We start from the raw sequence: 23,711 nt of genomic DNA, 5'->3' as shown, positions 1-23,711 counted from the left end.
AACAAGATGGCAGTTCAGCTCTTCCCAACCAGCTTGTATAGTTTTTATTTGTTCCTCAGGGAATAGCAATCTCATTTTACCTCTGACTCCTCTGTCCCTCCCCTCGTATAGGAAATCACCAAAGCATTGAGGCTTTCCTCTACAGCAGCATAGTAGTCCTGCAAGCATCAAGCAAAGTCTAAGAGGTACTGTATTTTTAAGCCCATTTTTGAAGAGACCAGGAGCCCTAGGCATAGATGCCCTGTGACTTAGTCAGCAAAGGGCTTCCTTTATGCTTTCCCCCTGTGCCTCTCATTGCCAGGGTAATACAGAAAATCAGAAAGGAGGAAGCAGAAGTGATCTTGGTGATCCCACACTGGCCCAGGACTCCTTGATTTCTTGACCTTGTGAATATGTCAGTGGAGCCACCACTGTTCCTGAATCCAAGGCCAGATTTGTTATCCCAGGGTCCAATTCTTCACCAGGATCCAAGCAAGTTAAATCTATCAGTTTGGGATTTGAGAGGAAGTTTCTAGAACCAAAGGGTTACTCTGTTGGTCTCATTGAAACTCCGTTAGCATGTAGGATTAAAATCAACAAATGGGGCTTACTCAAGGATCTGGTCTAAATTCAAAGCTTGTTGTAGAGAGAGACATTCAGCATCCTGTAGCCAAAGTACCTCATGTTCTGGAATTTTTACAAGATGGTTTTGACATCAGTTTGCAGACTAATACCTTAAAAGTACATATTTCTGCACTGTTTGCAATTTTGAGTATATCCAGAAAAACTTCCATTTCCAACCAGAAGGACAAACTATTGCGTCCTCCTAAATTGCCTAGAGCTCCATCTTGGGATTTGAACATTGTGCTTGACACCTTAATTCAGGTGCCCTTTGAACCTGTAAAATCAGTTTCATTGTATTACTAGACTATCAAAATTACCTTTTTGATTGCTATCGCTTCACCAAGAAAAGTGTCAGAGTTGAGAGCTTTGTCAGTTGTTCCATCCTGCTGCATCTTTCACAAAGATAAAGTAGTTTTGAGAATGGATCCCATCTTTATTCCAAAAGTAAATTTAATTTTTCATCGAGCACAAGAATTCTCATTGCCTTCTTTTTGTCCACATCCTTCTCACCCAAAGAAGCAGCTATGGCATTTACTGGATGTAAGGTGAGCCTTAAAGTGTTATCTGAAAACAAAAGAGAACATAAGAAAAACAGCAGCTTTACTGGTTGTATTTCAGCCAAGAAAAAGATGTGCTAATGCATCTAAATCATCAGACTCTCGCTGGACACATTGATGCATTGCTGAGGCGTATAGAGCAAAAGAACTCAATCCTCCAGAGCTCATTCAGTACAAACAGTGGTTGTATCGTGGGCTGAGAAATGGCAGGCCCCTTACAGAGAAATCTGTAAAGCTGCAACTTGATCATCCCTGCATAAGTTTACAAAGTTTTACAAGATAGATAGTCATCAGCCACTGCAGCCTTTGGCAAGTAGGTCTTGCACACTGTGGTGATTCCTTAGAGTAAGGAAATCCTTTCTCTGACAAGTATCAGAGGGGTAGCGGTGTTAGTCTGGATCTGTAAAAAGCGACAAAGAGTCCTATGGCACCTTATAGACTAACAGACGTATTGGAGCATAAGTTTCGTGGGTGAATACCCACTTTGTCAGACCCAATATGTCTGTTAGTCTATAAGGTGCCACAGGACTCTTTGTCGCTTTCTCTGACAGACATTTTTGTCATTTCCTTGCTGACAAAATCTCACACTGAGACTTCGTGGACCTAGCTCTGAGAGAGAATGGGAGAATTTGTGGTTTCTTAGCTGAAAAGTTCTTCTTCAAAGAGATCAGTCCACAGATCCAGCACTTCCCTGAAAAGGGGAGAGCTGTGAAACTTATTTTTACAAGGTGCTGATGCAGGACAAGAGATTCATTTTGTGTTTCACGTCCAGAGGGGCTAACTTTGGAAGCATCTCAAAACTAAGAGGTGGGGGTCTCCAGAAAGTGGGGACTAGTCCCTCATCAGCTGTTCAGTCAGCTTTGATTCCGCCCCCTATAGCCACAGATGTATCCCTTCAAAGAAAGGAAAATTTGCAGGTAAGTAATCATACATTTTCCCATTCTGGTGGCCTAAAGTGGGGGATGGCAGTAGTTTTAGAGCCCCTGAGCAACAAACACTGGAATACCTTCAAATTTTACAGAGAAAAAGCATTGCACATTTGTGGAAAATCAAGGAAGAAGCTGCTAACAAAAAGGAAATCATGGTAAGAAATTGTATTCTGTATCCTTATCCCTCTCCCAATCTGTAACAATTGGGTTGTACCACTTTTCCTTCAGTTACATGTCAGATAAGGAGGATCGAGTATCTCCTGGCTATCTGGGCCTTATGTTGATCTTCATGCAGGATTAGGCTCTTCAGGATGGTCTTTCTTCTACCTTTGCAAATTTCTTCCTCCTTCCCAGGTTTTCCAGTAAACTCTGATGGATTAGTTGGTTAATGTTTGTACTGTTCTTTGAACATGTAAGCACTGCTGGTGAAGGATTGTTTTTGACATTATAAGATTCCATTTTACCGTTACTGCTATACTAGTCACAAAAAGGACTGTCTTGAGAGAAGTTCTTCATAAAGGAATATTTCTCTTCTTACAAGTAAATGCAAAATAATCTACACTGCATCATCATAGATGAAAGGGAAGTTAATTTATTCATATGAATTTCCTGTGCACTAAAATAATCCAGAATCAGGAAATAATGTTAGGGCAATAAATCATTTTGTAATAAAATAAATATTCAAAACAGCAAGGTACCCTCCTGTAAAAATTAAGAAAACTGATTGTAAATTCTAGATCTGAAGGATTGTGACATGGATCTAAGAATATGTCCTATATATGAACAAATATTTCAAGTTAATTATACAAAATTAATGTTTAAAACTAAGTCAATTGTCTTTACAGCTGGTTCAGTTCTGGCTGTGTACACATACTGCTCCGCTTTGGTTGTGGTAGTAGCTACATTATATTGTAGTGAGTATATAATAGTCACACTTGAAAAGTTTCTTTCATTTTGAAAGATTCTACTTGTTTCAAAGAGCAGTTCCCTTTCTTAACATAGGTGATATCTCAAAACAGAGAAAACTTCTTAAGTGCAACCACTATATATTCTTGTTCAAGAGGTTGAACAAGGATAACATTTTTGATTGCTCATCAGTAACAGTACATGCTTCTTTAGGACTTAGCAGGAGGTTCTCAGTTTAAGGGTGAGAGCTTCCAAATTAAATAATTTCATACTGTGTTACCAACATATACTTTTAAACTGAACTGGTGAATATATTAAAGGGGTCCCTGCATTCAGAAAATGAGATATAGAAATTTAATCTGCAAGTGAGCATCTTGGAGGAGTGAACATAGCTGCTCACATTTAAAACATGTAGAAATCTTAGAGAAGATGAAGATGTGAGCAGAAAAATTCTCCATCCCTTTTTTCCTCCTCCACTGCCATAATAATTCTCTGAGTTCTAAAGCATAGCTTGTATTGTTTACTGGCATTCCTATAGTATTTCAGCACAATGGAACAGAAATATCAAGCATGATTCATGTGTATTTCATCACAACAATATTTTGTTCCAGGAGGTGCAGCGCTGGATCTAAAAGCTTGCCCTCCCAAACCATTCCGGTGGATTCTTGACATGACATGGCTGAATCTGGTGGAACTGAGCAAACTTCCACAATTTGCAGAAATTATGAATCAGGTGTTGTTGTTGTCCTTACACTTATTTATCTTTCTTGTATTAATATCCAAAGGTCCCAATCAGGATTGGGGTCCCATTGTCGTAGATGCTGTATAGACCCCCTAAGACATGATCACTACCCTGAAGAACTTATCTTCTAAAAAGACAAAAATAGAAGAGGGCTGGGGAAAGGGGGCCCAACATAGAAGCGAAGTGATATGAATGGTGATGGGCACATTGATTCTATGTCTTTCCTTTTTCAAAAAATATTCATTTATTTTTATTTATTTTTAATATTTTTGTATCTGCGGTGTAAAGGTGGAGTGAGAGGGTATAGGAGCAAGGGATTAGGGGTAAAGAAAGTAATGGAAGGAGGGACATAAGGGATGAATGTCAGAGGAAAGAAGAAGAGAGGAGGAGGAGGAAGGAAGGGGAGCATGGAGGCAAGAAGTATGAATCTAGCAGTGAAGGGACTATAAGGGAGATGTGGAAGGTTGTTAGGGCAAACAGAAAATGTTGTGGAGAATTCAAATTTTAGAAAACAGTCTGCTACCTTCGCTGATGTCTTCGGGCTGTGAAGATCTGAGGTGGAGATGGGGACCTTTCCCTGTCCTGGTGCTACTGCTAACATTTGTTTCTGGGAAAGTACCTGCTGTGCCTAGAAGGCTTGCTTCATGCCCAGAATGTCATGCTAAGGCAAGATAGTGTCTGGTGCCATTAGTGGGGATGTCCAGCCTTATAGTTCAAGATGAGGGGATGTAGGGATCCTTTCCCCACTACTACTACTTCTAGATGTGGCTGAGAAACAAATATTTAAACAGAAAGAGATTAATTCAGAGTTCAATTATTTGGTTATAACATCTGCATTTCTCTGGTTTACTTGGTAGTTAGGCTAAGATTCCACATCCAGCTATTTCTGAGCTGTTGTTAAACTTCTAGTTCCAGGCAATGCCAGATTGGGAGGGACCCCCATAAGGAGAAGAGTTATGCACATTTGCTCCTCACTCCTTCTGTCTGTATGAGTTGTGAGTGAGCAAGCTGTGCTCCCCCACCCTCCTGGAGATATAGTACTTCTGAAATTTGAGACTGTCCAAGGCCTAGTGAGCCAACCAGACCTTTCTTAATATACAGTATATATACAAGTCTTAGCATGCCTCTTCTTTCCCCTGCATTGATCTAAGAATCTTTGCTGTAGAAGACTTTACTTCTCATGCTACGTCTACACTACACACCAGTGTCAGTATATATGTAGTTACATGATGCGGTGAAAAGCAAGCTGTGTGCACATGTCCATGAAAGACTCCAGCAGTGGGGAAAGACTTCATCAGATCCCTGCTGCTGGAGCCTTTCACTACATTGAGAAAAGACTCTGGGAGCTGGGATGCAGCGGGGATTTCCCCCCACCCCCACCAGACCTTTTCCCCTCTACTGCTGTCTTTCCCTGTGGTGGGACAGGGCTCTCACAGTGGGCAGTTGACGGAGCTTTTCCCCACTGCCTCTCGCTGCCTGAGTCTTTTCCTGCATTGGGAAAGACTCCAGCAGCAAGGAAGGAGCAGGACACTATGCTGCTAAAAATAGCAATGTAGACAGGGAGGCATTGCTTAGCTGAGTAGAGAGCCCTGTAGGGTATGCACTTGTGTACATTCCCACACTCTTCAGGCGTGTCTTTACTCTATTTGCCTAAGCTGTGCCTCACTGGCTACACTGCTATTTATACCCATGTGAGGGGGGCTATGTGCAAATGTACACAACACAGTGCCAAAAGAAGCGTGCAGTATAGACATACCTTCAATCACTTCATTCAGGTCCCAATTCTGCCTCTGTTTTTTAGGTTTTTATATAGAGACCATCATTGTGGTCTCACTATCAGGGCCGGCTCCAGGCACCAGCTTCTCAAGCAGGTGCTTGGGGCGGCCGTTCCGGACAGGGGCGGCAGTTCCAGGTATTCGGCGGCAATTCGGCGGACGGTCCCTCACTCCGCCTGGGAGTGAAGGACCTCCCGCCGAATTGCCGCCGCAGATCGTGATCGCGGCTTTTTTTAGATCGCGATCCCGGCTTTTTGTTTTGTTTTGTTTTTTGTTTTGTTTTGGCTGCTTGGGGCGGCCAAAACCCTGGAGCCGGCCCTGCTCACTATAGCCAGATATTCTAGGAGAGGTCTGATCACTCTGCTGGTCAGACTTATTCTCAATTGGTCAGACTTATTCTCAGTTGGCATTTCAAAAGCTGCATAATATGATGGCTGTAGGTTAGCATCAGCTGTTATTTTTGACTTGGGCATCTTTGACCATTTGGCCCAAAGTGGCACATGTGACCATTTTAGCTATTATCTCTTAGTACTTTATTATTAAGAGAGACATATCAATTATAATACTCTTCTTCCTGCATGCTTGTAGTGTAGAATCATCCTGCCAAACAGATGAACTTACTAGCTTCCTACATAGACTATAATTCTCTGTTTGGGTAGTAATCTATTCTAAGGCAAATTATTTGGAGACTATACCTTAATATCACAATATTTTATTGTAATATCTTAATATTAGATTATCACAGTGGTTCTTTCTAGCCTTGCAATCCATGAATATTACAGTATACGATTTGGGAATCTGTCTATACAATTTATGAATTCTGGTTGACATGAAATTATCATGAGCAGTTACTAGCAAAACTGCTGTATCATGAATGCCTCTCTCTGTATGTGTATCCACCATGCCTTACCTGCCTGAAAAGCATGTCTTCCTCACACTGAGAATGATAGGAAAGTATTTAACTTTAAATAATTGTGCTTTGACCACAGTAGTTATTTGAAAGAGTAACTGCATCCCAACGGAAAAGATACTTCCTCCTGTGTCTGAAGGGAGAGGAGAAGAAGAGAGCAATGGAAAGTTACCAAAAGGCAGAATAAAGGAAGCCAGGTGTTGGAAGGAGGCACATAAACTAGGGAGATACACAAGAACAGGGGGCATTGGAGGTTTTGGCCCTTTTGTCTCTAACTCAAGAGGAGAGAGAAGCATTGCAGCATATAGGGGCCTACATAAGGCAGGGACTCTGCCTTCCTTCCTGAGCCAAGATGCTCTCCCAAGGACTCTCCAGGGAAGGATGAGCTAGTGAAGGGCACCGCAGTTAAGATGTTTAGTGTTTTCTAAATGTTCTGTATTCTCTTGTGCTTTATATGATTAAGTAAAAGAGAATTATGTTAAAATCCTGTGCAAAGTGTGTATGTGTTATCTGCTTCACAGTTACTACAAAAGTCTCCTGAGACAGTTAAACAGTAAACAAGAAAATTCACACCTTGAGATGGAGTTCTGTGAGAGGGTGTGTTTAAATATGGGAGAATCCGAAGGATCACCATTGCATCCAGGGGCTAGGCAGCTGGACAGCAAATTCCAGTTCTCACCCTGGGGTGATAGATAAAGGGTCTGTGCCCCAAGAATGTGGCCATGGTCCCCAAGCTGGGGGTAGTGACTGGATTCCATTCATGCCTTGTAGGTTTAAAACATCTAGTGATCCAGGGATCCAGAGGCTTGTATTCCCCTCACAGCAATTTGGTGGATGGTCAGTCAGGGGATGCTCAAACAGATCTGTCACCAACATCTTAATATCACAAAACATATATCTCCAGAAATGCTACAGAATCTCCCCATGATGTGCCATATATTCTACTTAGCATAATAGTATGAAGGATATTATTAAAACATAACTTTCTAAAATGACTGTGTACATTTTCTTATGGGCAAAGTTTATTTATGTGTTTATTCATGTAATAAATTTAGATATCCCGCAATGAGAAGGGGTGGAAAAGTTGGTTTGATAAAGATGCTCCTGAAGAAGAAGTTATTCCTGATGGATACAATGACTCACTAGATACCTGTCGCAAACTTTTGCTTATCAGGTGAGAATCATCATAGGTTTTGGAGCACTGTTCATTACTGAGATAAGTTACTTATTGCAGTAAATATCGAAGTGTATCATTGTGCTGTAATTAATAGTATCTGCACTGTATAACGTTTCTATATATGATATGCAGTAATATTTAACTATTAAGATTCACTCTTTATGTTTGGAATCATCTAGTATATAGTTAATAGTTTTCCAGAAAATACCTTTCTTCAACTTTGCCTTAAATATTAAGGAAGGATCATCATGCTAAACAGCAATAGGAAGAGAACTCTAGAAACCCACCCTCAAAAATTATTGAAAATCATTAAAATCATTTTCATTCTATATATTTTCAAAATGAATTTTTTTTTGTGTGTGTGGAAATTATCATAATTTTTATTTTCATTTTTTGTTTTCAAAATAACTAATTTTCAAAAATGAAGGGTTTTTTGTTTTTAAAAAGAGATGGGGTTATTAAAAATCCCATTATGTGATTACATTGATTAATCAAAACCGCCACTGCAAAAACAAAACAAAACACTCCCCTCCCCTAAAAATAGGGTGGATTGTTTTAAATCAAAGTAATTGAAATCACCAATTTTAATCATGATTTAAATCAGCAAGCAGAAAATTTTGATATAAATAATCGATTTTAATCATGTTTTGTATTTGTACTTTTTAGTTATTTTTCTAAAGAAAGGTTGATCTCATTAGTTGGTAGGTATTAGAACATGTTATATGCAAATAAACACAGCCTTTACATTAAATTTTAGTCCTTCTTTTGATAACCAAGGGGATACAATATATGTGTACACATCTATTTAAGCAATTAGGATCTTAATGTTTACATTTTAGATTCTTAATCTTTACATTTTTATTATGGTAGAGAATGGTGAATGATGGACTTCGTATTTACCAAATTTTATTTGTATTCTGTTTCAAGAGCTATTTGGATGGAAAATTAAATTAAATTAAAATGCACAAAAACAGCATTCTAATTGTTTTTAGTCTATAAAACTACCTTAAAAGTGCTGGATTCACAAGAAAAAACTTTATCTAAACATTTATCAAAACATGTTTTACATTTAAAATTAACTGATTTATTAAACAAAGGAAGAATTATCTGTTGTTAATTAATTGAACTGATTGTTTCTGGTCATCATGTCCTTCAAGATTTTAGGAGAACAGTAGATCTCAACCTCTCACACCTAGTGTGATTCATTGATTGAAAGAGGAAAATAAGCTTTCCTGAGTTTTTTTTTCAACTCCAAATTGGTTTTGTAACTTTGAATGAACTAATTATTGAACAGAACTAGCTGAATAAACTGAATGAAAAAAAAATACTCTCTGCACCTGCAGAAGAGGCTATTGTTGGCAAAAGCTGGTTTTAGCTCTTCAGCAAACTGGTTCCAGGTGCTTTAAAACTGGGCAGCAAATATGTACTGGTTAATATTATTTTAATTTAATTTAAATTATTTTAATATATTAGAATAAGTTTAGGCCTTAATATAGTTTGTCAATTTCAAATTTAATTTTAAGTATGTTTAGTTTTTAAAAATAAAACCATATTTAATTTAAATTAAAAAACTGATTTAATTTTTTTAAATCTGGTTTTTCTAAAATAATTAATTTGTATCCATCCTATTAAAAAAGAAAGATTGCAACTCAACTCAAAAAATGAAAGGTACAGTGGTAGTAAAAGAAGGATTCAGTGACCAATTCTGTTAAGTTTTATATACTACTTTATTTATTCAAAGCACCACTCCCATTGGCATCAGTTATAGCTGGGAGTGTTCAGCACTTGTGCTCAAGTTGGGCACCCAGAAAATGAACTAACATTTACTGACCACCTGTGAAAAGTCTGGATTAAGTGACTTGTCTTGTAGTACATTGGAGCTCTGTGGCTAAGGGAGGGATAGTATCCATTTCTCCGGGGCAGTATTTCAGGTGTTTTAACAATGAATTCATCCTTTCTCTACATATAATCCACTGCCTCATTCAATACATGCCTTCCAACTTTTGCAGCAGATGAAGCAGGGATCTTATAAACAACGTCATTAATTACACGACCTCTATTCACCCCCAGAGAAAGTCCATCCTGTGCAGTGAAGGAGGCAGGGGTGCTGTGGAAAAATAGTATGTGATCATCTAATTGAAGACTGTATCATAATGCATGTGCACAAGGGGCCAAATTAAAGTTGCACAGGCAACAAACTCTAACAAGTCCCTATTGAGCATATGCAAACTTTTTTTCAAAGGCTTATACAGTAGACCCTCAGAGTTATGAACACATTGGGAATGGAAGTTGTTTGTAACTCTGAAATGTTCAAGTATCAGGGGGTAGCCGTGTTAGTCTGTATCTGAAGAAGTGAGGTTTTTTACCCACGAAAACTTATGCCCAAATAAATCGGTTAGTCTTTAAGGTGCCACCAGACTCCTTGTTGTTTCTGAAATGTTCGTAACTCTGAACAAAACATTATGGTTGTTCTTTCAAAAGTTTACAACTGAACATTGACTTAATACAGCTTTGAAACATTACTATGCAGAAGAAAAATGCTGCTTTTAACCATCTTAATTTAAATAAAACAAGCACAGAAACAGTTTCCTTACCTTGTCAAATCTTTTTTTTTAAACATTCCCTTTATTTTTTAGTAGTTTACATTTAACACAGTACTGTACTGTATGTGCTTTTTTCGTTTTTTGTCTCTGCTGCTGCCTGACTGGGTACTTCCGGTTCCAAATGAGGTGTGTGATTGACCAGTCAATTTGTAACTCTGGTGTTCATAACTCTGAGATCTACTGTAACTTGGCCAGATTAGGATGCTTTTTTTGTGAGAACAGTAAAAAGCACCCCTCTGGCACAAATGGAAGCTGCTCTACTAAATGTCAAAGCATGAAGGCACTTCAGTTTCTCAAACAATTTTAAGATTTGTTTTAATATGAGCAAAACAACTTATTTTCCCCTAATTGTGTTCTCGAACATGGCTGAACTGTTTTTGCTGAAACTTTCAAAAAAAAAATCAGCCTGAGGCAGGTACCCAGAATGGAAAATTTCAGTCCAAACAGTTAAAATGTGCAAAGTTATGAGCAACTGAAAACAGGGTCTTACAATGGAAAGTGTTGGACAACTATAAGTGTAAGCAGTACTGCCAGCTGTGCCCTGTATAAAAATTTATACATTGGGTGCAGGGCCGGCTCCAGGCACCAGCCTGGCAAGCAGGTGCTTGGGGCGGCCACTCCGGAGAGGGGCGGCACGTTCAGCTATTCGGCAGCAATTCGGCGGACGGTCCCTCACTCTGGCTCGGAGTGAAGGACCTCCCGCCGAATTGCCGCCGCGGATCGCGAGTGTGATTGCGGCTTTTTTTTTTTTTTTTTGGCTGCTTGGGGCGGCCAAAACCCTGGAGCCAGCCCTGATTGGGTGGTATTATATATTATGTAGTATGAGTCTCTACACAATTAAGTTACATTTCTCATTATTAGCCAGTTCTTGACACAGCTTTAATTTCATAACTGAACCAATCCAACTGATATAGCGTGTAGTAACATGGCTTCAGTGTATCTAGTCTGTTTACTATGAACAGAGCAGTGCTCTCTAGTGTATCACATTTCTTGTTCTACTTGGACATTGAGGAAATTGTAAACGCAAGTTTAATTGTGGGGGGGGGGGGTTAAAAATTTTTTTTCTAATGACTCCTCTGTGGCTGGGTTTGCAAACTTAACCCATTTTTAAGGTCTATTAAAAACAAATAGTTAAAAATGTTTTGGAATAGAATATTTTAAGTTATTTTATTGTCAATGTTTCCTTAACATGTTTTGTCTCGTATATAACCTCACAGTCTCAAATTTCCCTCCATAGCCTTGAAATGAAATGAAATAAAAGAAAAGAAAAAGATACTGAATTTGTAGCTGACTACATATATGTATTTCCAGGTCTTGGTGCCCAGATCGTACCCTTTCCCAAGCCAGAAAGTATATTGCTGATTCTCTGGAAGAGAAATATACAGAACCAGTCATTTTAAATTTAGAGAAGACTTGGGAAGAAAGCGATACACGAACACCCCTTATCTGTTTCTTGTCTATGGGGTCTGACCCAACTATTCAGATTGATGCCTTGGCGAGGAAACTTAAACTGGGTATGTACATAATTATTCATTCTCATCATAAAAAGGAAATATAACTTTGGGGATTTTATTCTATAAAACTGTTTTATTAAACCTGCCTTACCATTAGTTGTCCCTGAAACTTTCTCATAGAGATGGAGAAAGTAATTAATACTTTAAATAAATACTGCGGTGCTGAATATCATTCTTTTAGGGAGTGCAACAGTAATATGTTCTCAATATTGACATTGCTTGTTAGTTATCTTCCTTCCAATCCATGACATTATTCATTCTATAATTTTAAGTATTTCTGATAGATACCTACTCTGTCTTATAGCTTGTCTACACAGGATGTTACTGCACAGCAAACCAGGGTGTGAATGTACATTGCATTAGCTTGCAGTGCAGTAAAAACCTGTGTGGACACTGCTGTAGCGCACAAGAAGTTCTTCTTCGAGTGCTTGCTCATATCGATTCCAATTAGCTGTGCGCGCGCTGCGTGCACGATCGTCAGAAGATTTTTACCCTAGCAACACTCGGTGGGTCGGCTGCGGCGCCCCCTGGAGTGGTATCCTTATGGCGCCGGATATATGCTCCTGCCGACCCAACGCTCCCTCAGTTCCTTCTTACCACCCATGACGGTCGTTGGAACTGTGGAGTGCAGCTTAGCTGATCTCCACCCTCCCTAGCATTAGTACCTGTTAATAGTTCTGATTAGTGATTAATAGTTGTTTATAGTTGTTAGTAGTTACTTAGTGTAGTTAGATTTAGATTACTCACTGAGGGGGAGTGGGGTCTTCTCCCCTCTCCCCTGTCCTGGTACCCAGGCCCATGCCTGGGTCCCCGGGTTTCAAACCCTGCTCGGCTTGCCTGAAGCCGATGCCTACAGGAGACCCCCATGACTCCTGCCTAAGGTTCTGGGGGAATCCCACCAAGTGGATAAGTGCCGCATTTGCAAAGCGTTCAAGCCAAGGACCAGAAAGGAGCGGGACTCTAGACTGAAACAGCTCCTTATGGAGGCGGCACTTAGCCCTGTTGTCTTCGGTGCGGAGTGCCCCGGCGGCACCGACTGGTCTGGCACCTAGTTCGGACTCTACTAAAGACTCACGTCAGACCTCCCTGGCGCCCCCACCACCACGGCACCGGTCCCTATCGCCGAGTCAGAAGAAGAAGCAGCCCAAGCAGGTGCAGGCCACTTCTTGTTTGTCGGTTCGACAGCCACCAACGCTGCCCGCACTGCAGTTGGAGCCGCATCCATTGCCGAAGCGCATAGGACAAGTAACGGCTCCTGCACCATCGACTCCGGCGCCACAAGGGCCGTCGAGTCTGGTGCATGTAAGCTCCCCGGTGCACACTGCAGTCGAGCTGAGACTGCCCTCCACATCGGAGACCTTTTCAACGGGACTTGATCATGCTCACAGAGCCGACTCCTCTGCAGCCAGCAGCACCTCCGGTGCGGACGGTGCTGTCGAAGGGGAAACTGTCCCTGATGCGACCGCCATCGTCAGGCGAAGCAGGACAGCACCAGTCCTGGTCCCAGTCATGGTCCTGGCACCCTTCACGGCGTTGCTCGCAGTCCTGGCACCGATCTCGCTCTCGGCACCGGTCGTACTCGCGGTGCCGCTCCGGCTCGTGGAGGTCTGATTCGCATTACGGCTGGTACCGATCGGACTCCTGGCACCACTCCCTGTACCGGTCAGAGCAGCGCTCGTGCCGGAGCCAATTCCGGGGCTGATCTCGCCGGAGGTCGCCATCGAGATCCAGATCAGGTTCCCGGTACCGATATGAGCGCAGGCACCATTCACCGTCTCAGTACCGCCCTGCATCACACCACCGGTACCCGGCACCACGGCACCATACGGCACCAAGAGACTCGGCACCATCAAGTACGGCACCGCCTTGGCCGTCTCGCTCCGCCTCTGTGTCGTCTTGCTCATAAGGTGGCTATCACGCCCAGGACCAGGCTGGGGGCGATGCAGGCCAGTGGCCGAAAGAAGGCCAGGACCCAGGGCAGGAACCCCCACAGTGGTCCTTTTGGACCCCCTGGGCATACCATCAGGCCCAAGGGGTTCCTTTGGGGGCCTCCTTCAGAGCCACGGTATCTTCCTCCCCCCCCCACCCCAGGGGTTCTGAGGCAACTGCTCCACTGCCATTACAGGCCCATGCCTCTAGCGTGACGGACCAGGAACAACAAGATCCCCCACAAGAGGACCTCACGCTGGATCCCTTAGTCCCGGGGGGTATCTTCTTCGTCCTCGCCTGATGAGGCAGTCGCGGGAACCACGGTTTCGGGCCCTCCTCCTATGGACCTCCATGCCCACCAGGAGCTGCTCCGCAGGGTAGCACTCAATATGAACCTCCTGGTTGAGGAGGTGTTGGAGGTAGAGGACCCGGTGGTAGACATTCTGTTGGCAGAGACACCATCCAGAGTGGCCCTCCCTGTGATACGGACGATACAGGCCAATGCCAAGACAATCTGGCAATCGCCAGCCTCTATGGCCAAAGGGGTGGAAAGAAAATACTTTGTTCCCTCAAATGAATATGGGTACCTGTACACTCACCCCCAGCCGTGCTCCCTTGTCATGGCTTCGGTCAACGAGAAGGAACGGCATGGTCAGCAGGCCCCTGCGCCTAAATCTAAGGACGCTAGACGCCTAGACTTGTTTGGGCGTAAGGTGTACTCGGCCAGAGGCTTGCAGCTCAGGGTGGCTAACCAGCAGGCACTCCTGAGCCGATATGACTATAATTCGTGGCTCTCTATGTCTAAATTCAAAGAGTTGGTCCCACAGGAGTCCAGAGAGGAGTTTGGGGCTCTAGTAGAGGAGGGCAAGAAGGTGGCCAGAACCTCCCTACAGGCCTCTCTGGATGTGGCAGACTCGGCAGCTAGGACCCTAGCCTCGGGCATAGCCATGCACCGCATCTCATGGCTGCAGGTCTCTGGCTTACCACCAGAGTTACAACAGACCCTCCAGGACCTACCCTTCGAGGGCCAGGGCCTGTTCTCTGAAAAGACAGACTCAAGACTGCAGAGTCTGAAGGACAACCGGGCCATCATGCGTTCGCTGGGCATGCATACGCCGGTAACACAGAGAAGGCCCTTCAGACCGCAGCCTCAGAGACCCTACCCGCCCCCTTGGCCAAGACAGGACTTCTTTAGAAGACGCGGCCGAGGTGGTAAAAGAAAGCAGACTGGGCACCAAGCCAGTCAAGGCCAAGGCCCCCCCAAACCATCAGAAGGGCCTAAGCAGAACTTTTGAAGGTTCGCCCGAGGACGGAGCACCAGTCTCCACTCAGGATCCTTCCCCTCCTTTCCAAAACTGTCTCTCCCACTTCCTCCGTGAGTGGTCTCGCATAACATCAGACCGTTGGGACCTGCGCACGGTGGAAAGGGGATACTCCTTCAATTTGCTTTCCCCCCCCCCTCCTTCCCCGTCCCTCTTCAGGGACCCCTCTCACAAGCACCTCCTTTTACAGGAGGTCCAATCACTCCTACATCTGGGGGCGATAGAGGAGGTTCCAAGAGACTCCAGGGGCAGGGGATTTTACTCCCGAGGCCAAGGGCGGGCTCCGGCCTATCCTGGACCTACGCGGACTCATCAAATTCCTGGTAAAGTTGAAGTTCCACATGGTCTCACTAGGGACCATTATTCCTTCCCTAGATCCTGGAAACTGGTACGCCGCCCTCGACATGAAGGACGTGTACTTCCACATTGCAATCCATCCAGCGCACAGACGCTTTGTGGTCAATCAACGGCACTTTCAATTCACCGGTCCTCCCTTTCGGCCTCTCCACAACCCCCAGGGTCTTTACGTAGTGCCTGGCTGTTGTGGCTGCTTCCCTTCGTCGACAACGGATCCAAGTGTTCCCGTATCTTGATGACTGGCTCATTCGGGGTCGCTCCAGGGATCAAGTGCAGTCTCATGTTCAGATCACCATTAACATGTTCAATCAACTAGGCGTCCTGCTCAATGTCGCGAAATCCACTCTGGTACCAACCCAGAGGATAGAATTCATAGGAGCAGTCTTAGACTCAAGCCTAGCCCAGGCATTTCTGCTGTAGGCACGCTTCCAATCCCTGGCAAACATCGTCCACAGCCTGCAAAGCTTCCCGACCTCCACCGTGAGAACATGACTATGCCTCTTGGGGCACATGGCCTCTTGCACATATGTGACCAGGCACGCCAGGCTACAACTACGTCTACTCCAAGCCTGGCTATCAACAGTTTACTGACCAGGTCAGGACAGCTTGAACACGGTGATTACCATTCCGCCAGGGATATTAGCCTCTCTAGGCTGGTGGTTGGACCCCAAACCAGTGTGCGAAGGGGTGCCATTTCACGTCCAACAGCCCTCCGTGTCCCTAGTCAGGGATGCGTCATCCTTGGGATGGGGAGCCCACCTCGGGAACCTCTGTACACAGGGGCTATGGTCGGCAGGAGAGTTATCCCTGCACATAAATATACGGGAACTCAGAACAGTGCGCCTGGCATGTCAGGCATTCCGAGAGCACATTCAAGGCCGTTGTGTTGCAGTCCTCATAGACAACACAACGGCCATGTTTTACATCAACAAGCAAGGGGAAGCCCGGTCGTCCCTCCTCTGTCAGGAGGCCATTTGTCTGTGGGAATTCTGCATAGCCCACTCGATCCATCTGGTGGCGTCCTTTCTCCCGGGAGTCCAGAACACCTTAGGGGACCACCTTAGCAGATCATTCCTGGCTCACGAGTGGTTGGTTCGTTCGGATGTCATCCACTCCGTCTTCCGGAAGTGGTGCTTTCCCCTGATAGTCCTATTCGCATCTCGCGAGAATTGGAAATGCCAGGTGTTCTGCTCTCTCCAAGGACGCTCCCCTGGTTCCCTGTTGGATGCCTTCCTAATACAGTGGAAGTCTCACCTGTGCTATGCCTTTCCTCCATTTCCGCTAGTCCACAGGGTCCTGCTCAAACTGCACAGGGACAGAGCCCGTCTGATTCTGGTCGCCCCAGCGTGGCCCAGACAGCACTGGTATAACACTCTCCTGGAGCTGTCAGTAGACACTCCAATTCCACTCCCGCTGTGGCCAGACCTGATCACTCAAGACCATGGACGGCTGTCACCCCGACCTGCAATCTCTCTACCTCACAGCGTGGATGCTGCATGACTAACTCGATCTGAGCTGTGCTGCTCTCGCTTGGTACAACAGGTCCTTTTGGGTAGCAGGAAACCCTCTACCAGGTCCACGTACCTAGCCAAGTGGAAGCATTTTTCCTGCTGGTGCTCTCAGAGTCATACGGCCCCTCTACAGGTGTCAGTGCCTATCATCTTGGCCTACCTCCTGTCCTTAAAGCAGCAGGGCTTGGCAATATCATCCATCAGGGTGCACCTGGCAGCTATTTCAGCTTTCCACCCGGGTGAAAATGGGCATTCTATCTTCTCCAATCCCATGGTCACTAGATTTGTCAGGGGGTTGGAGTGTCTGTTCCCACGAATTAGACAACCAGCCCCTACGTGGGATCTTAACCTGGTCCTCTCCAGGCTCATGGGTGCCCCGTTCGAGCCGATGGCTACCTGCTCGCTCCTGTACCTTTCCTGGAAGACAGCCTTCCTCATTGCTATCACCTCGGCGAGGCGTGTGTCTGAGCTCAGGGCACTCACATCGGAACCACCGTATACGGTGTTTTATAAGGACAAGGTACAGCTGCGACCACACCCCACCTTCCTTCCTAAGGTGGTGTCTGTCTTCCATGTCAACCAAGACATCTTCCTTCCGGTCTTCTATCCGAAGCCGCACGCTTCTTGACGAGAACAACAGCTTCACTCCCTAGATGTTCGCAGGGCCCTCGCCTTTTACATCGAGCGAACAAAACCTTTTAGGAAGATGACCCAGCTGTTCGTAGCTGAGGCAGACCAGATGAAGGGCCTCCCGGACGCCACACAGTGCATCTCGTCCTGGATCACATCATGCATCCGTGCGTGCTATGCCTTGGCTGGTGTCCCAACTACACACCTTACTGCCCACTCCACTCGGGCTCAAGCTTCGTCCTCCGCCTTCCTGGCTCATGTACCCATACAGGAGATCTGGAGGGCAGCGACTTGGTCATCGGTACATACCTTTGCTTCCCATTATGCCGTAGTGCAGCAGTCCAGAGATGATGCGGCATTTGGTTCAGCGGTCCTTCGTTCCGCGACATCTCACTCCTACCTCACCGCCTAGGTAAGGCTTGGGAGTCTCCTAATTGGAATTGATATGAGCAAGCACTTGAAGAAGAAAAGACGGTTACTCACTTTTGTAACTGTTGTTCTTCGAGATGTGTTGCTCATATCCATTCCAAACCCTCCCTCCTTCCCCTCTGTCGGAGTAGCCGGCAAGAAGGAACTGAGGGGGCGCTGGGTCGGCAGGGGCATATATCCGGTGCCATAAGGGCGCCACTCCACCGAGTGTTGCTAGGGTAAAAATCTTCCGACGATCGTGCATGTGGTGTGCGCACACTTAATTGGAATGGATATGAGCAACACATCTCGAAGAACAACAGTTACAAAGGCGAGTAACCGTCTTTTCTGTAGTGCACTTTGATGTACTATCATTTCAAACAGCAGTACATCAAAGCACGCTATACAGACGTTTTAGTGTGCAATAGCTGTTTCTACACAGGACATTACTGTGTGGCAAGCTAGTGCTCTGTAGATTAACACCCTGGCTTGCTGCACAGTAACATTGCATGTAGACAAGCCCTTGAGTTTTGAATAACAGCTGAGAGTGCTGTCTCTTGATTGTACTATTGTAAATATTTCTTGCTGCAGATAGCAAGATAAGCTGTCATTTGTTTATTTTTATGAAATTATTTCTGTAACAAAAAGGAACTTTAAAAAAAATTCTAGACTTTGTGCATATATTGTGTCTACAATATTTGTGATATTGTACATACAAATTGAGTAGTTGCATGCACAAGTGGTTAAATACATTTATGCTAATTAGTCACATTAGAATGTGCAGTTACTTGATTTGTGTGGACAGTTATAATTTTGCCTGCAAATTTGGTTGCTAGTTGCACATCTAAACTTCTTGAAAATCTTGCTTTGCATGTAATTAGGAGAAACTATTGTGTTCAAATTCCCATTGACAACAGTAATATGTGCCATATTTATTCCCTTATAAATACATAGTATGTCTGTTGAATATACAGTTTCAAGTGCTTCATTAGACTTTTAATATTTATAGAAAATTACGCTCATATTGAGAAATAATTAAATATTGAAGGCATACCAACTGAATAAATAGGAATACAATGTGTATATTTGTATATTAAAATAGTGCTTCATTACATCTTTCAGGAATTTTTCTCAATATCACTTTGAATTAATCATTTTAATTTCACTTGTTCTTAGTTGAAGAAGCTAACATATATACATTCATTAAAAACATGCTGTTCCATCTATTGTAGAATGTAGGACTATTTCTATGGGTCAGGGACAAGAAGTTCATGCACGCAAGCTAACTCAGACGTCAATGCAGCAGGTATGAAAGAACACTGAAATGCCAGTTAAGGTTCTGTGTTGGTTTTTTATGCCCTTTATACCCATACCCTTGTATCCTAGAGCTAGAGTTTCTGTGTAAAATTGACGCTGGGTTTTATATGCTCATCTCAAGGTCAGATATATAAAAAGTCCCACATCAGTTTACTGTATTTATATCCAATGCTGAAAACGCAATGCAGCACTAGATACAGAAAATCAGCAATAGCAATAGAAAACTTCTGAAAATCAACCCGGTTTTATCTAGGGAAGGGACCATCTTTTTTGTGTGTGTTTGTATAGTGCCTAGCACAGTGAAGTCCTGGTCCATGACTAGGGGTCCTAGATGCTACAGTAATACAAATAATAAATACATAATAATAATTTAGAAGAGTGACAGAGTTTAATTAAGCATCTTCCTCCCAAACTAGTAGAGACTGTTTAAAAGAAAAGAAATATATATAATTATTTTCACTGTATTTCAGTTGACCAAAATATATGAAATGGTTATAGAAATATTTTAATTAAATTTATTTATCAAATGTTCATTTGTATGTAAATGAACTAACACAAAATAGCAACTATAATATAATAAATTGCAATAAAACCCATGTAGGTCACTGGAATTAATTTAATAGTCTCCAATATTTGTATTGGGCTTCTTTTTCATCTTAACAATAACACAGGTGAGGCTGAAAAGACAGATTATTTTAATTCACAAATATTAGAAATTCACTCCAGTGTAGATGGCCAACCCTCAAAATACAGCATATGTGCTACTTAAGGGATCCATAGGATTTGGGCAACCTTCTGCACAGGGCTGAATTTCACCCAAATGTGCTTATTGGAGATTAACTGTAGGTTACACTGGTCTACAATTTTTGAGAAGTCGTCTGCTTCAGAGATAAAATGTGCTATTTATTATGTATTTTGATGTGCTGAATTCAAATATGACAATTAAAACAACTGATTGGCTACTGTTTCTAAGATATTTAAGTTTTTGCATTTTATGTCTATGTATATTGTGTAGATAGTAGAGTTTTAATCATAAATTGTAAACCTAGGTCTTTTCATGTGTTTATGGTTGCTTTACATGATAATATTTCACCTGTCCTGTTTATGTAACACTTTAAAAATCAGCAAAAGGGTTATATAAATAAAATTTATTATGAAACAAAAGGCAAAAAACTATTATGTACATAGTTTAGTCCTATTCAGTGTCTACTCGGCGCTTCTTGGCTTGTCTCTTGTATTCATAAATTCATCTCTTGTCACTGTCCAGCAATAGTCTGCAAGCATTGATGGGCTCCATTTGCCCTGATAGCGTTTCTCCATTGTTGCAATGTCCTGGTGAAATCGCTCGCCGTGCTCGTCGCTCACTGCTCCGTAGTTCGGTGGAAAAAAATCTAGATGAGAGTGCAAAAAATGTATCTTTAGTGACATGTTGCAACCAAGGCTTTTGTATGCCTTGAGGAGGTTTTCCACCAACAACCTGTAGTTGTCTGCCTTGTTGTTTCCGAGAAAATGTATTGCCACTAACGGGAAGGCTTTCCATGCCGTCTTTTCCTTGCCACGCAGTGCATGGTCAAATGCATCATCTCGAAGAAGTTCACGAATCTGAGGACCAACAAAGACACCTTCCTTTATCTTAGCTTCACTTAACCTTGGAAATTTTCCACGGAGGTACTTGAAAGCTGCTTGTGTTTTGTCAATGGCCTTGACAAAGTTCTTCATCAGAGCCAGCTTAATGTGTAAGGGTGGTAACAAAATCTTCCTTGATTCAACAAGTGGTGGATGCTGAACACTTTTCCTCCCAGGCTCCAATGACTGTCGGAGTGGCCAATCTTTCTTGATGTAGTGGGAATCTCTTGCATGACTATCCCATTCGCAGAGAAAACAGCAGTACTTTGTGTATCCAGTCTGCAGACCAAGCAAGAGAGCAACAACCTTCCAATCGCCACAAAGCTGCCACTGATGTTGGTCATAGTTTATGCACCTCAAAAGTTGTTTCATGTTGTCATAGGTTTCCTTCATATGGACTGCATGACCAACTGGAATTGATGGCAAAACATTGCCATTATGCAGTAAAACAGCTTTAAGACTCGTCTTCGATGAATCAATGAACAGTCTCCACTCATCTGGATCGTGAACGATGTTGAGGGCTGCCATCACACCATCGATGTTGTTGCAGGCTACAAGATCACCTTCCATGAAGAAGAAAGGGACAAGATCCTTTTGACGGTCACGGAACATGGAAACCCTAACATCGCCTGCCAGGAGATTCCACTGCTGTAGTCTGGAGCCCAACAGCTCTGCCTTACTCTTGGGTAGTTCCAAATCCCTGACAAGGTCATTCAGTTCACCTAGTGTTATGAGGTGTGGTTCAGAGGAGGAGGATGGGAGAAAATGTGGGTCCTGTCACATTGATGGTTCAGGACCAGAAGTTTCATCCTCTTCCTCGTCTGACTCAAGTGAGAATGATTCTTGTGCATCAGGAACCGGCAGTCCTTCTCCGTGGGGTACTGGGCATATAGCTGATGGAATGTTTGGATAATGCACAGTTCACTTTTTCTTCTTTGACACACCTTTCCCAACTGGAGGCACCATGCAGAAGTAACAATTGCTGGTATGATCTGTTGGCTCTCTCCAAATTATTGGCACTGCAAAAGGCATAGATTTCCTTTTCCTGGCGAAGATTTGTTGCACAAGTGTTGCAGCATATGTGTGGGGGCCCACCTCTTGTCCTGATCTCCAATTTTGCAGCCAAAATAAAGGTGATAGGCTTTCTTAACCATAGTGATTATACTGCGCTTTTGTGATGCAAAAGTCACTTCAGCACAAACATAGCAGAAGTTATCTGCACTGTTCACACAAGTACGAGGCATCTCTGCTCACTTTGGCTAAACAGAAATGTGTCCCTTTGCAAAATCAAACACTGACAAATAAGAGAGCACGACACTGTATGATTTCTAGAGCTGATATAGGGCAATTTGTTCAGCAGAGTGATGTAAACTTCGTTATGATTGCATCATCCACGACTTCTAGGAATAACATCATGCAATTCATATGATGTATGACGCAATACCAGCTTCAGATTGCATCATTCATTGTTTTGCCTAAAAAGCAAGTACTGTCCAAACCCAGTCATAGATTTATTCATAGATCCAGTCAAAGATGTATTTTAGTCATTTCTGGTTTAAATTGAGATCCCTTCCCTTTATAACTCACTTATCCTCCGCCATTCCCAAGTCAAGGATCGTATATACTGACCCAATAGCATATCTTGAAAACTAGAGCCAATCAAGAATTTTAAGCATCATTTTTGTTCTCAGTGACCCAGAATTAGTAAAGTTTGACTACATTTATTTCAGAAGCATTTTGCCTGTAGAGCAGTGTTCTCAATTAAAAGGTTTAATCTTCCCTCATCCTCTCTACAATGACATTAGACTCTTTAAGTTACAAATAATTAAAAAGAAAAGATGTGTGTGTTGGGTTTCAACTGGAATATTTTCACTCTTTGGAGACTTTTTGAACTGATAATGCAGTTGAGTCAATAGAAGTTTTCCTGGGTTAAGCAATGCCGGGTTTGGCTTTCTGTTATTTACTTTTGCCACTTGATGGCACTGCTACTTTACTTTCATATTGTGTCCAGTTATTTCGTTTTCTGTCTGAACTATAGCGTATGAAAATAACTTCAAATTTATTTTTGCTAGCTGTTACATCTATGTCAATATCCAAATGAAATGATACTATGTAGCCAAAAAACATACCAAACCTCCACAGATTCAGAGTAATTAGATGCATGTGACCAAATCTGATTCTAACATAAACATGGTGTTTTTCTTTTTTTTTTAAATCACAAGATGGTTTACTGATAAAAATTATTTCATAAATTATTTTTATACAGGGGGGCTGGGTGTTACTTCAAAACTGTCACCTAGGCCTGGATTTCATGGATGAACTACTGGAAACAATTGTTACTGCAGAGATTCCTGATGAGACCTTTCGAGTTTGGATAACCACTGAGCCACATGACAAGTTCCCAATTACACTGCTACAGGTTTGTTCAAATACTTAGTCAGACCTAATATCATTAAGTGAATTTAGATAAATTAGGTATATGAAAATGAAATAATTAGTAAAACAAAGTTTAAAGCTAAAAATATGGCACTGGAATGGAAGTTACATTGCAAAATCTGAAGCATTCTCAAAAGTCACATGTTAACATTTTAAAAATACTGTATATCCTAGGACTTTAATTTACTGGTTCCAATATACATGAGTTTTGTGTAGTTTCTGATCAGCTGTATTTCAGCTACACATCTCTTGATTGTATGACTCGTAAATTTACAAATTGCAATATTTTAGATCAGAGGTGGGCAAACTACAGCCCCGGGGCCACATCTGGCCCTCCAGATGTTTTAATCCAGCCCTCGAGTTCCTGCTGGGAAGGGGGGTCTGGGGCTTGCCCTGCTCCAGCGCTCCAGCCAGGGCGTGGGATCGGGGTCTTGCCCCACTCTGCACAGCTCCCAGAAG

The 23,711-nt window shown here is 42.9% G+C and overlaps 1 protein-coding gene across 1 annotated transcript in view; it reads left to right on the top strand.

The window, feature by feature from the left end:
- Positions 1-23,711, top strand: part of DNAH8 (dynein axonemal heavy chain 8) — a 525,323-nt gene that overhangs the window by 456,821 nt on the left and 44,791 nt on the right. The window contains exons 79-83 of the mRNA XM_026649503.1: positions 3,607-3,728; positions 7,478-7,596; positions 11,514-11,716; positions 19,106-19,179; positions 23,083-23,235. Coding sequence (XP_026505288.1) covers positions 3,607-3,728; positions 7,478-7,596; positions 11,514-11,716; positions 19,106-19,179; positions 23,083-23,235 — 671 coding nt within the window. The remainder of the gene's footprint in view (positions 1-3,606; positions 3,729-7,477; positions 7,597-11,513; positions 11,717-19,105; positions 19,180-23,082; positions 23,236-23,711) is intronic.

The sequence above is a fragment of the Terrapene carolina genome, unplaced genomic scaffold, assembly GCF_002925995.2.
Source record: "Terrapene carolina triunguis isolate 2854851 unplaced genomic scaffold, T_m_triunguis-2.0 Scaffold85, whole genome shotgun sequence".
NCBI lineage: Eukaryota > Metazoa > Chordata > Testudines > Emydidae > Terrapene > Terrapene triunguis.
Note: the sequence above shows the minus strand (reverse complement) of the source record. Positions and strands in the feature narration are given on the sequence as shown.